This window comes from Penicillium chermesinum (genome assembly GCF_028974085.1).
Source record: "Penicillium chermesinum strain IBT 19713 chromosome Unknown utg000003l:1.0-5111272.0:1.0-5115320.0, whole genome shotgun sequence".
NCBI classification, from domain to species: domain Eukaryota; kingdom Fungi; phylum Ascomycota; class Eurotiomycetes; order Eurotiales; family Aspergillaceae; genus Penicillium; species Penicillium chermesinum.
The window spans coordinates 4,903,458-4,916,926 of NW_026695313.1; the positions used below are offsets into that span (position 1 = coordinate 4,903,458).

A 13,469-nucleotide genomic window follows, 5' to 3' on the forward strand; every position below is an offset into this window, starting at 1 on the left:
TCTCTTTATGAGCTACAAGTGTTCTCTTTTGCCAAATATCCTCTATAAGAGTCTATAATTGCTTGGAATCGACGGTTCCTGCTTGATTCAATCCCGACCCCAATCGCGCAAGAGCATGAGGGAGGAATTACACTGCTGCTCATACCACAACTCCCGCCGCAAATATACATTGGTCCTCAAGAGCTCAAGGTTGCAGGGCTAGAGATTCCTGCACAGGCAAAGAGGGTTGCCTCGTGGGGATGTACGACTGAGTTCACAAACTGAAAATATAGAGGCGATCTTCGAAATGTCACGACCACCTTCAATGTCCAGCTTCGAGGGATCTGCGTCCCCGAAGAGAAATTGGAGCCAATCCAATCCTTTCGTTCAAAACCACAAGACAAAATCCAACAAGACGCGAACGACCTTCACCTCATCCAAAGTCATGTTTCCAACCACGACATGCCTGTCGCCACAGACGAGTTTCGCGAGCTCGACGCGGAGATTTATCTCCGCTTCTCGCCTGCCCGCAAACGAATCATTGTCGCGACGTTATCTTTTTGTTCGTTCCTGGCGCCCATTGGGTCGACATCGATTCTCTCGGGCATCCCCGAGGTGGCCGAAACGTATAACACGACTGGGAGCATCATCAATGCCAGTAACGCCCTGTATCTCGCCTTCATGGGCATCGCGTCTCCATTCTGGGGGCCGTTCAGCCAAGTGTGGGGTCGCCGGCCGGTAAAGAACCACATTGCTCTTGAAATGGATGAGTAGATACTGACACCCAGTAGATCTTCTTTGTGAGTGCTTTCTTGTTTACCTGCTGCAGCATCGGGACTGCACTAGCGCCAAATCTTCCTGCATACTTCATCTTCCGGGCCCTCTCGGGCTTCCAAGGAACCTCGTTCCTAGTGACCGGGAGCTCTGCCATCGGCGACATATACGAGCCACGAGCTCGCGCAACTGCATTGGGCTGGTTTCTCTCCGGCACGCTCGTTGGGCCGGCATTTGGCCCTTTCATTGGCGTAGGTCACCCATCGGGGTAGACCCTCAAAAATACTCCTCCAATGAACCTCCTCCACTAAAACCTTTGACCCGGAAATAGGGTGTAATCGTTAACTTCTGCTCTTGGCGAGACGTCTTCTGGCTTCAGACTGCCCTCGGTGGCGTCGGGACATGCCTAGTTTTCTTCTTCTTCCCCGAAACATACCCGTACCTGGACAAACAAAAGAAAGCAGAGCAGACGCGGCTGGCACAAGCCAAATTCCTCTGGCATCGGGTCAACCCAATCCGGGTCGGTGTCCTCCTGTTCTCTTACCCCAACCTCTTCTTCGGAGGTCTTGCCGCCGGTGCTCTGGTCTGGAACCAGTACTCATTGCTGACTCCCATCCGCTACGTGCTCAACCCTCGCTTCCACCTGACGAGCCCTATCCTATCCGGCCTGTTCTACATCGCTCCAGGCTGCGGCTACCTGGCCGGCACCTTTGTAGGCGGCCGATGGGCCGACTACACAGTGAAGAAGTGGATCCGCAGGCGCGGCGGCGTGCGGGTGCCCGAGGATCGACTGAAGTCTTGTGTCGTGTTTCTAGGCGCGGTGATTCCAGGGTGTATCCTGATTTACGGATGGACGGTGGAGAAGGCTGTGGGTGGAGTTCCGGTACCCGTGCTGGCGATGTTCGTCCAGGGGGTCGCGCAGCTGTTCTGCTTCCCGAGTCTGAACACGTATTCTCTTGACGTGATGCAGTCGTCTGGGCGGAGTGCGGAGGTTGTTGCTGGGAATTACCTGTTCCGTTACGCCATTGCGGCGCTGGGATCGGGCCTCGTGCTTCCAGCGGTCGAAGCGATTGGCGTTGGATGGTTTAGTACCATCAGTGCTGGATTCCTTATTGTCGCTGGGTTTTGTATCTGGCTATCGACTATCTATGGAGAGAAGTGGCGAAAGCAGATCGATGCCAAAAAAGAGCGGAAGAGGCTGGCGATGGAGAGGAGCAGCTCGCATGAGCAACAGCCGGCTGTGCAAGAGACCACGGAGAAGGTAAAGCAACTAGAGGTGTAATGTCTATATTGATAATCGCCCACGAAGGGATGACACGGAATCTGCATGGAGTTTTGTACTCAGCCTGCTAATGCTGATGATGGGGACTCGAAAGCAGCAGCGGCACACTGCTCACATGCACTACTGTGATCTGTACCAAAATGCTCCCCGTTCACTGATCTAAAAATAATTATGGGTCTTTAGGCTATAGCTTATGACCAAATCTGAGCGAGAGAAAAGACATATATTTCTAAATAAAGGGGAACTTGAATCCGATGACAAAACAAAGTCAGACTTGTCTTCCAATTGAAGAGCCAGAATTCACAGGATCTACGCCCGTAAGAATATCATCGGGCTTCAGCCCAGTCTCCGTAGCTACTCGATCAACTTTCCGCTGTTCAGCAAACTTCCTGCAGTCTTCTCGGCCCTTTTCGACGTTCACAAAGCCAATCGTAATCATAGCACCGGCACACACTGCAAACAAAAAGGGAAATCCCATCCAGTTATTGCGCGTATCATTGATGATGGCTTGGATAACATTTGGCCCAATGATGGAGGACTTTGGCAACGTTAGTGAGAAAGGCAATCCCACAGACCCACAGATCAGTATAACTCACAGCGCGGTTGGTGATCCCGAAAAGTGCAAAGAACATATTGTCATATCCACGGGGCATAAGTTCACTGATCATGGTTTGCGAGTACTATTTTTCCATTAGCCGGGTGCTGATCGGCAGAGCATATACACGTACCGCGTAGTAAGGGGCTTGGAACAAGCCAAATATGACATTGTAGAAATAGAACTCCCACTGCGAGGTTCTTAATAAACACATAACCCAGGCTATTGCGAGTCTGACTTACAGTGTTGTGATATCCAATACGCGTGACCCATAGCCCCAGCATTTCCCAAAAGGGAATTAAGACACTAAAGAAGTTGGTGACCATAAACATGGTTTTGGTCTTGAACTTAAAATAGCGCTGGATGTACCAGAAGCCGAAAGTTGAGAAAATTGAACAAACAGCTTGGGTTATCCCCAAGTAGGTAATTTGCAAGAATGAGAAAGACACCTGGTCATTTTGAATGATATTGACAAGTGTTCCTGCTTTCCGTCAGCAAAGCCTAAAAGAAGCGCCGAGGTTACTGACCGGTTGTGTTGAGTCCATCAGCAAGGAGGAAGAATGCGAAGAAGTAGAGAAATGTCTGAGGCAGAGACCGAATCTCTCGTAGGGCGAGCCAGATTTGTTTGAAGCCGATGGTCGTGTAGGAGGATCCTTCTGGGATTCCGGGGGCCTGGCCGCTTCTGTTGGAATAGAAACCACCAAACACCAAGGATGACCCAATCTGCGTCATGTCAGCTGTGTGTATGAACGAGAACGTATCAAGGTCCTTACATGAATTAGTCAAGCAGAGGGCCAAATTGTTTGAGTATTGGTTATTTTGCATGGGAAGTAGAACGCTGAGATTGAGCACCAGCGTGAGCAAATATCCAATGTTACTATGAGCAGTCGACACGTTGCTGAGAGATGTATTAGTTCGATTGACTCTAGTAATTCCGGAACATAGCCCACCTGATGTGATTCCTCTCCAACGACTCAACTGCATCGTATTCTTCCTGATCGATCTTACCTTCCGCCAGCTCCTCCCTTGCCTTGCGGACTTGAGGCATGTAACGTGCCAAGCGAGGAAAAACCGCGGCATAAAATACCAGCGTTGCGCCGTAAGCGACATACGCGACCACATACATGCCCATAGCAGCGGGCCACTGGCTTGGGTGACGGATGGCTAACATACCATACTGCAGCACCCACGCAATGACGGTCAGAACCAGAAGCAGCCATCGGCCGAATGACCCGTAGTCTGCAGCACTCCCAAGCCAAACGAAGATCACCGTCATAAAGGCAAAGCAGAGGCCGTTGGCGATCAACACGACCGAGGAGGTTGATCGCGTGCCTCCTGCCCACGGGACAACGCAGGCGGATGAACCGGTGCACGGTTTGGGCGGATCAGTGTCGGGGATATGTCCGGCACCATTTAAAGCCCATTGAAACCTGAAAGCTCTGGTGTTAGTCTTTTCTGCCCATCATGGGGCTGCCAAGATGGATTATACGCACAAGGCCTGACTATACGATCCAGGGCCGACGCCATTATCACCTGCATTGAACAGCTTTAGTCAACCTGAAAATTGTTGATCGTCTCAGTAATGGCTTAACATACCGTTGTAGTAGAGATAGTAGGACCAAAGTTCTTTCCTGGTGGTGGTCGGCTGATCATAAGCGTCCTCGTCCACTCCGAAGAGTCGCTCGAACTCGTGGACGGTCTGCCGGGATTGTGAGGTCCCTGTGACTTTGACAGCCGCGCCATCCTTAGACTGTGTACCTTCTTCTGCTCTCTTGATCAGCTCAGGTTCCCCCATGGTTCCTATGCGCCGCGAAAACAAGAGGCACTTACGAAGGAAAGAGGGTTCGAAGTTCCGTTGGTATGGGACGTGCATACCCGCATCCCTTTAGGTTGGATAGCTTATCTCCAAGTGTAACACCAACCTCATTGGATGGGGATGAATCGCCTTTGTCTAGTCCATCTTCAGTCTAGCTTGGTCAACGTTACTTCGGACCGTGGTAAGCCGCAAGAGCCCTCTCGCCAAGATTGGTGATAGACCGGTGATTTCATTCCATATCACCGACTCAGATCTTCGCGATCCATCCGCCAAATTACAAACAACGATAAGAATAAGCGGAAAGAGGAGCGGGACTAGTCTGCTATCATCAGACCATAGAGTACCAGGTAAATTGAGGTTCCCAAATAGGAATCAATGCGGCGGTAGCGTGGTGGGGCGCCAGGCAGGGGCAAGGGCGGTCCAGACGTTTCCACTTAAATAGCACATTATCGACCCCCGCATCTCGTGGATTGTGATCAAGTACGATGGGTTCGATCGACCTACAGAAGCAAGTCGGACAGGTATGTTCGCTCCCGATAATTGAAGAAGCACGCTGATTGTCCTTAGTTGTTCGCGCTCGGCTTTCATGGGCATACGCCGAGCCAGGAGATCAAAACACTCATCCACGACTACCATGTTGGAGGCATAGTTTTGTTTTCGCGGAATTTCCAGAGCGCGGAACAACTCCAAGTACGATACTGGATACAAGAGAATAGAATTGAATGCAACTAACTCGCGCGTTACAGGCCTTGACCACTGCCTTGCAAAATGAAGCCAAACTAGCAGGACACGAGCGTCCGCTGCTCATTGGAATTGATCAGGAGAACGGCCTTGTAACCCGTATCTCTCCTCCAATCGCCACCCAAGTTCCGGGCCCAATGGCACTCGGTGCTACGCAGGACCCGGAATTTGCCTATCGGGCTGGGAAGGTCACGGGCGAAACACTGAACTTTTTCGGAATCAATATGAACTACGCTCCTGTATGCGACATCAACTCGGAACCGTTGAATCCAGTCATTGGAGTGCGCAGTCCCGGAGACGATGCTGATTTTGTGGGCCGATTCGCCAGCGCGGCTGCTCGGGGTCTGCGCGAGAAGAACATTATCCCTAGCGTCAAGCATTTTCCTGGGCACGGAGATACGGCTGTGGACTCGCATTATGGCCTGCCGGTGATTACCAAGTCGAGAGATGAATTAGAGCGTTGCGAGCTGATCCCATTCCGTCGGGCCGTTGCTGAAGGCATCGAGACCGTCATGACTGCCCATATCTCGCTACCGAGTATTGATGACAAGCTTCCTGCAACATTATCGCCCGCTGCTCTTGATATCCTACGGAAGGATATGGGCTACAACGGCATGATTATCACGGATTGTTTGGAGATGGAAGGGATCAAATCGACAATCGGCAGTGAGAAAGGCGCTGTGCTTTCTATCAAAGCCGGGAGCGACAGCGTCATGATGTGCCACACATTCAATGTACATGTCGCTTCGATTAATATGGTGACTGAGGCTGTAAATTCTGGTGAAATTGAAAAATCTCGGTTTGACGAGGCTTGTCGTCGAGTGGCCGCCGTTAAAGACAAGTTTCTGAGCTGGGATACTGCTCTTCACCAGAACAGCCTGGCCAATCTTGATGAGATGAACAAGAAAAGTCTGCCTATCTGCCAAGAAGCATATGAGAAGTCAGTGACAGTCGTCCGGGATGAGTTAAAGATTCTTCCTTTGCCAAGTAATTCGAGCATTGTGTTTCTCTTCCCAGGTGATACCATACCCGTTGGAGGCGCAGTGGACGGAGAGGGCATGGGTCGGCAAGGCGCATATGAGTCGAGCATTTATCTCAGGTTGCTTCAAAAGCACAGTCAATCCATCACAGAGATAAAGTACAAGGAGAATGGATTGACAAATGAGCAGTGGGAAGTCGTCGAGGCTGCTGATACGGTCATTTTTGCGTCGTTGAATGCAAAAGAGTCACCTTATCAAGAATCCCTTGGACATGAACTTCCTCGTCGCAGTCGTTCTTTGATTGCGATTGCTGCGTGCAGCCCTTACGACTTCCTCGAAGCCCAAGAGATCGAGACCTATATCACGACCTACGAACCAACTGCTGAGGCGTTTTCGGTCGCTGCTGATATCATCTTTGGCAAGAAGACGCCCAAAGGCTCTCTTCCAATTGGGACCAGTCCCTCGAGAAGAAACAAAGCATCGATTCGGCCTTTCAATCCAGTAGAAGACCTTGACGGCATGGTCGCAACGTGGAATGCAGCATTACCGACCTATTCTCTGCCAGCCGATAGCCTGCGGGACCTCATAACCTGGGCTAATGGGCAGCACCTTGTTGCTTGTGTTGGCTCAGAAGTAGTTGGATTCTGTCTTGCTTATTTGAACTTTAACGGCCCTCCAACACCCGTGCATATCGCAGCTGTTGTAGTAGCGCCAAAATACCAAGACCAGGGCATCGGCACTGCTTTAGTTACAGAGGCTCGCTCTCATTTCAGAATAAATTTCAATACTAACAACCTTAAGCTTGGAAGCAGCTTCCCGCGATTCTGGCCAGGCATTCCTAGAGAACTTCCGAACAAGGTTCAAGATTTCTTTATTCACCGTGGCTTCCGGCTCAATCCACTGAGTGCTCGGTCTACGGACCTTTATCAGGACATCCGCAACTTCCAAGCTCCTGCAAAATATATCAACCGAGCCCGTGAACGAGGCTTCCGCTTTGCCCCTCTGCGACCGGAAGACTATGATGAGTGCTTAGCTGGCCAAAGGAAAAATTTCTCCTACAATGCGGTATGCTTGGATTTTGTGCTTGAAACCGAATTTCAGCTAACGCCACCGACAGAGCTGGGTTGAAGCCTATGTGCGGATCCATCCGAGCAAATATCCATCGAGTGTCATGACGGCTTTTGACTCGGAGGGTCGACAAGTCGGATGGACCTTAATGCTGAGCCCAGAGTTTCCCCAGCTCAACAAGATGTGGGCCTTCCCCCAGATATGTGGCCCAAAGACAGGTCTGATTGGATGTGTGGGTGTCGATGTTGACCATCGTCAATCTGGTATTGGACTGGCTCTTGTCTCCCATGCTGTGGAGAACATGAAACAGCGGGGTATCGAAGGTGTCTTTGTAGACTGGGTCGCTCTCGATGGGTGGTACGAACAGGTCGGCTTCGAGATATGGCGAAGCTACCGACCTGGCGAAATCTGAAGCCCTCTTCGGTTTTAGAATCAATATATATACTTTGACAATATAGAGTGATGTTCGAAATTGGCTTCTATGTCTTTGCCGCGTTTCTCAGCCAAGGTCTCTTGAGTTTAATTTTAGTCAAATCCTCAATGGCAGAAAAGCTTGATACTGCTTTCAAGTTGTTTCAAGTCGGTCAATCTTGTGTGTGGCTCAAGGAAACCAATCATGAAACAAAGAAGCAGGACAAAAGAGCCTTGATCCGTACCGAAACTAGATTGGTAAATGAATGACGACTTGAGAACCAAGGGGACTTTCCAGAATATGAATTCGAGAGATATAAAAGCAGGCAAATATGCAAAGCATGTTGGAAGCACCGCATTCTGACCTTCCTTGCTCTAGTATCCATTTTGCTTGCCTCGGATCTGCCTTTACTCCAAATCACATTCCATCATACCAGCACCTCAAAGACCGAATCGTGCACTATTAGCAGGATTAGAAGATGCTCGGGTGGCTGACTTCGTGGATCTCATTTCCAATAAGTCTCTACATGGACCGAGAAATATATAACCTTATTTGGATTACAATCTATATCCATGGCGCTCTCACTCTTGCAATTTATATTGGCTTATTCTGCTTTCTTGCAGCGGTACGTGCGAAAGGTCGCGCCGACACACCGCTTATGATACCAGTGCCATTGCAATCTGACGCAATGAAACTACATACTCCTGCTGTGGCCAAGCCGATTCTCAAGAAGAACCCAGCTGACGTGCCCAATCCCAGTCAGAATAAGATACAAACCCCGAATTACCAGGCCAACGAAAATATTATTCCCGAATGGAGCCCGAACCACACACAAGACCTTAGGCAGATAGGGGAGCAAGCAAAGAACCGCTCTGTGAGGAATGGATAGGTATTTCCCCTCCTCTTAGGCACTCTATCAAGGCCAAATACTCGGTGGGAAGAGAGTGTGCTGATTCTATAGAGAATGAGCCAGATTTTTCTCGCTACTTGGTAGTACATCAGCAAATATTGCGGAGGTTCCCATGGCAAGCTCTCATAACCGTCGAGATAAATGCCCGAAATGCCGAGGAGCTTCTAACGGTGCTTGGATCGAGGTGAGTATATCCATGCCGCGAGTATAGACTTTGTTGTTGATTTCCCAAGAGCCTGTTCCTCTTGCAATATGAAGAGCAGGCTTTGAGTCACCTATTGTTGAATTTGATATGCTATAAGAGTTCTACTCATACGTTCTTTTATCTATAAGTGTACCTCGTTGTCAATAAATCGCAAATCAGCATCTTTGTCTAGACCATAGCAGTCAGCTAGGCCCTGCAGTTGGCTTTCTGAAAGTATGCCATCGAGGATGCGGCCTAAACATAATATCAGAATCTAGGGATGTGGAAGCGACAAATGACGGGCGGCTCTTACCAAACTGATCTTCACGGTGCTCTCTCCATTCTCTAATCTTATCTCTCAATGATTCTGTTGATCTCGAGGATAATTTGGTATCAAGTGGATGGAAAGAGCGGCCGGCGTTGATAGATTCAAGATCATTAAACATCGCCGTGGTCAGGCTATAGCGCCTAAGCCAAGCTTTTCGAATGATTATGTCGAGGTGTTGATTATCAGTTCTTATTTCTGGTAGAACCAATACGCCATTACTGTCGATTGACAGCTCGGGCTTGACTCCGTGCTCCATTTGAAATATTAGCGATGCCATTGCAAACATATCAGTTGCTTCAGACAAGGTTGGGAAAAGACCGTTAATTGGAAGTGGAATATCTGGGAAAACGGAGTTCGCTTGACCAAAAGAGCTAGCAGCGCTAAAGTCGCAAAGAATCGCAGCGTCCTGATGATCAAAGAGAATATTTTCAAACCGTATATCTGCATGGGCTATGCCGAAACTGTGAAGGTGGCAAAGTGCGTCCGCAAGTTCCCGGTACCAGCGAATACGGTGAAGCTGGGGAGGTATTTCATTTTTAGATAGGGAGCGACATCTCCGGAGGTAGATTCCCTCCGGCTGATCAACATCGATGGCCTCCATGATGTGAATGTGTGGCCGTTGTTGGAGCACTCGTAGAACATGTCTTTTGTTTTGCAATAAATTTGAGTGAAAAAGGGTGTCTGAGACATAGTGCCATCGGTCGCCATTGGAGGCACTACTCCCTGGTTGTTCAAATAGCCAAGAAGTCTTAAGGACTACATCATCATCAACTTCGTAGACTTGAGGTTTCAATTATAGAAATCGTGGTGGATAAAGGGACTATATAAGTGGGCTGGAACACAACACTCAAGGAAAAGTATGCATCTTGATTCATTCTCAAATTTCAATTGACATGGTGATGCTTTCTACTTATCTGCTCCTTGCGATACCAGCCTGCTCTAGTTGTATATTTCGATCACTTTTTGGAGTTGATGATCATATTTGTAGCGTTCCAAGGCTTCTGCTTTCCAAATCTCCCAATGAAAATCATTAGTGATTCCCATAGCTCCTAGAAGTCCGGCAAAGAGCCCAAGGAATCCGTCCCAATCGGCCAGATCGTAGCCGCAACAAAATCGAAATCTGTGAATGAGCCGGCCATTCCTGACAATCAGTCCGAGATCCGGATGGCCTTTTGCTTCGAAGCACTCTGCAAAAAATGTTTCGTCTTCACTGATGGAGTTTTCACCCGCATAAAAATCAGCAACGGGGAGCAGAACAATCGGTGAATTGAAAGCTGCTGACTTGGAATCTGTATGCGCCCACTCCCAGTCGATGATTCCGGTGATATTGAATTCATCGTCCACGAGTATTTGGTCCCCCTTCTCGTCCGCATGCTTCAAGTAGAACTTCCCGTCGTCAAGATGACTTTGAGAGCAAGCCTCCGAGACTTTGTCCAAGAGAAACCGATGAATTAAAAAGGCATCAACTGCCCGGTCGACGTACGACTCCTGTCGAATGATCAAATCCAAAATCAATTGGATATGTGCGCTAAAGTACGCTTCAGTTGAGAAGAAAGGGCCGAGCGCTTTCATCTGAGAATCATGATACTCTGTCAAGGACTCTCGAGCAAATGGTCCAATATCATGGGAGCCAGGATGGTGCATAGAGCCTGTCATAGTGAAAGGATGAGCCTTCAGCTCTATGTAGACGTCCGCGAGCTGACTTGTCACCTTTCTTCTTTGCTCAGGAGTGGCAAGAGACCAGCGCAGGGAACTTCCAGGCAGCTTCTCCATGAGGATATATCCAACACCAACAGGGTTTGTTTCACAAAAATTAAAGTCAAAAACTTTCGGAACTGGGACTTGAGTTTCACCAAGGAACTGCAGGGTTGCGACCTCACTACGCAGAATGTAATCTCGTAGCTCTGCTGGCGGAGAAGTGGCGTTGGACCTTCGAACACGCGCCAGCCAACTGATTCCATCATCGAATGATATCTCGATATGATAATTCATCCCCCCATAACTGAGCTTCGCTTTGATCTGTCATACTGGAGGTCGTGTGGTATGGAACATTTGAGGCCTCCTCGTAAAGCCGAGGCTCGAGAAATAAGCGCAGAGATGTTGATTTTATCAACAAGTTTGGTGATCTCATCTTGTTCGGCTTTCCTGGCGGCGGGTTCGTATTCAGCTTCGTCCTGTCCGCAGAAATCAGCAGGGCCCATAATATCGTTATTTCCGGCTTACCTCCCATCTTGGACAGGTGTGGTAATCTGGTCCCAGATGTTTCGCACAAAGATGACGGTTGCATAGAACGCATTCCCCGTACATCCGGACAGAGGCTTTGTTACAATTTCCAATGTCACATAACCACATTTTTATTTGCCAATATTTGTCTATCTCTCAAATAGAGAGCAGAAATAGAAAATTTAACCGGGACTGCTAATTAACTATACATTAAGACCTTGTAAGGAGAAACCGGAATTATGAGTACACCGCCAATTTGACACGTGACGTCTATCCTAACTTCGAGGGCACGGATACTAATCCGCGTATAGGTTTTAAGCCGCATGAACGTTGTAGCGCTTGATTATAGTATTTGCGAGGCTATACCCCTCATTTATGTGACAAGTCACGCATGAACATCGAGGAGACGACGATCTATTAAAAATTGCAAGCAGGATCTTATTGTGGTCACCGAGAAGTTAAAAAGAAGACCGGATTCCGCAGGTCTATAAAAATAAACATTTACTTTCTCACGAATTTCTTTTTCACAATCCCACACTTGCTGTATCGATCAGCTATTGGTATTCCTTGGACCTTTTTCAGTCGGAATCAACAATAATGCCGAGCCCTGCGATCAGATGTGTGAAAGAAGGCTGCACTAGTTGGGCAGAGAGTGGATCGAGATATTGCACTGCCCATAGTATGGTATCCATGCTGCACTAGCTCTCTTGGTACTAACCACGTCTTCTCTAACAGAATGAGAATTGAATTGGGAGGATCAATGGATAAAGTCCTGGAAGCAGCCTAAAGAACCCAGCGAAATTGATTCTGGGCTCGTTGCTGTTTACTGTTTTTCATATTTCATGTGCCTTACCTCCTTCGACAGCCGTCACCCTGTCAGTTGTAAGCCTTGAAGTCAGTTGTGAGAAAGAAATTTGTTAAGAAGGATTTACAAACTTCATTTGCTTTTGTGTAGTCTACCTGTAACTGCGTTGCATAGCTTCTAGTATCACAGATCTATCATATATACTAGTTTCCCTCTTTCGAACGCCGCATTATATTCTGTCATTAAACAGAATCCTGTAAGCACAGACAGGGTCGGTCAGAAAGGAGACTGGCGGTGACCTACTAGCTGTTATTGGACATGAATGTACCAGACAACTAATAGCCCCTTGGGGCCTTTTGACTGACGCTTACGGTACAAGCTGAGATAACTAAAGACTCGCATTTTGGCTAAAGATCCGAGCGCTTACTATAATTAGTTCCCAATCTTCTGAGCTGGTTTAGTTGCGGCCACTTATATCTTGAGTGCTGTGGCCTGCGTTCGGAACTACAACTTGTAGATTACGAAATGGCTAGTAATCATAATTGAGGTAGTATAGCTGATTTTCTTTTCACTCCGAGTTTCTTACCTTGAAATATTAGTTGATCAGCAGAAGTCAGAAATTTACATAGCAACACAAATCATTTGCTATACTGATGAGTGAAAAGGGTGGTCTCAGGGACGAAAATAGACAAGGATCAAAGAGACACGAAAATCTACTAACTCGAGAGCCTGTAGGCTTGCATGAATGAAATGGGAGGACACAATACAACTTGATATACAACTGAATCTTAAAGAGCATCAAGATTTCACAAGGGCAATAGAGGATGACGTACAAAGTGGCAAGTATTAGATATTTAAAAGCTGTATGGAAGCTTCACTTAAGGGTTTTGCAATAGTGACTCTAAATTGTTTGATTTAATGTCTGAGATTGGTGGATAGGATGTAAATACAGTGGTCGGAATGATGGAAGGCCCTCTCGTGAGTGGAGTGAAGATGGCCTGCAAGACTAGACTTCGAGGGTGCGCTGACGTACGAGTTTATCGTGTCCGAATCTGGCTCAAGGGGCTTAAGACCAAACCCGGGTTGACCAAGGAAACCTTCGTTTCCGATCGGAATCTGCCACGAGGGTGATAGTGTCTTTCAGGACCGCAATGGTCGAGTCCATGGCTTTGCCCATGCCGAACTTCAACCAACCTGGTCCTACCGACTAGTGCCTGTGCGAGATGGTTACGACAAAACTGAGGTCATGTCGGCCGGCGATATCATTTCTGAGAATAGCGGGATTGAGGCCTATGCAGCACCCAGCCCGTTTGCAACCTGGACCATCTCATTAAAAAATCTCGACAAGGCTAATTTGGACTTGAGCGATGTG

At 48.2% G+C, this 13,469-nt stretch overlaps 6 protein-coding genes across 6 annotated transcripts; 3 read left to right on the forward strand and 3 right to left on the reverse strand.

The window, feature by feature from the left end:
• Positions 1–273: 273 nt before the first annotated feature.
• On the forward strand, positions 274–2,035 carry N7468_004823 (putative MFS transporter; the record flags this gene model as incomplete). The annotated part of the gene is made up of 3 exons (XM_058474120.1): positions 274–717; positions 771–1,004; positions 1,085–2,035. Coding segments are annotated over 3 exons (1,629 nt in total), but the record flags the coding sequence as incomplete, so codon positions are not given.
• A 268-nt stretch (positions 2,036–2,303) lies between these two features.
• N7468_004824 (uncharacterized protein) lies at positions 2,304–4,425 on the reverse strand (the record flags this gene model as incomplete). The annotated part of the gene is made up of 8 exons (XM_058474121.1): positions 2,304–2,573; positions 2,632–2,715; positions 2,764–2,820; positions 2,873–3,111; positions 3,158–3,528; positions 3,581–4,060; positions 4,124–4,163; positions 4,227–4,425. 8 exons carry the CDS (start codon positions 4,423–4,425, stop codon positions 2,304–2,306), a joined length of 1,740 nt encoding a protein of 579 aa, XP_058333124.1.
• Positions 4,426–4,931: 506 nt separating this feature from the next.
• N7468_004825 (uncharacterized protein) lies at positions 4,932–7,647 on the forward strand (the record flags this gene model as incomplete). Its single annotated transcript, XM_058474122.1, has 4 exons — positions 4,932–4,967; positions 5,014–5,136; positions 5,193–7,232; positions 7,285–7,647. 4 exons carry the CDS (start codon positions 4,932–4,934, stop codon positions 7,645–7,647), a joined length of 2,562 nt encoding a protein of 853 aa, XP_058333125.1.
• A 478-nt stretch (positions 7,648–8,125) lies between these two features.
• Positions 8,126–8,536, forward strand: N7468_004826 (uncharacterized protein; the record flags this gene model as incomplete). Its single annotated transcript, XM_058474123.1, has 1 exon — positions 8,126–8,536. One exon carries the CDS (start codon positions 8,126–8,128, stop codon positions 8,534–8,536), a length of 411 nt encoding a protein of 136 aa, XP_058333126.1.
• A 722-nt stretch (positions 8,537–9,258) lies between these two features.
• N7468_004827 (uncharacterized protein) lies at positions 9,259–9,944 on the reverse strand (the record flags this gene model as incomplete). Its single annotated transcript, XM_058474124.1, has 3 exons — positions 9,259–9,287; positions 9,388–9,849; positions 9,917–9,944. The coding sequence occupies 3 exons, from the start codon at positions 9,942–9,944 to the stop codon at positions 9,259–9,261; spliced, it is 519 nt and encodes a 172-aa protein (XP_058333127.1).
• Positions 9,945–10,008: 64 nt separating this feature from the next.
• Positions 10,009–11,270, reverse strand: N7468_004828 (phosphotransferase family protein; the record flags this gene model as incomplete). Its single annotated transcript, XM_058474125.1, has 2 exons — positions 10,009–10,999; positions 11,098–11,270. 2 exons carry the CDS (start codon positions 11,268–11,270, stop codon positions 10,009–10,011), a joined length of 1,164 nt encoding a protein of 387 aa, XP_058333128.1.
• Between the last annotated feature and the right edge of the window lie 2,199 nt (positions 11,271–13,469).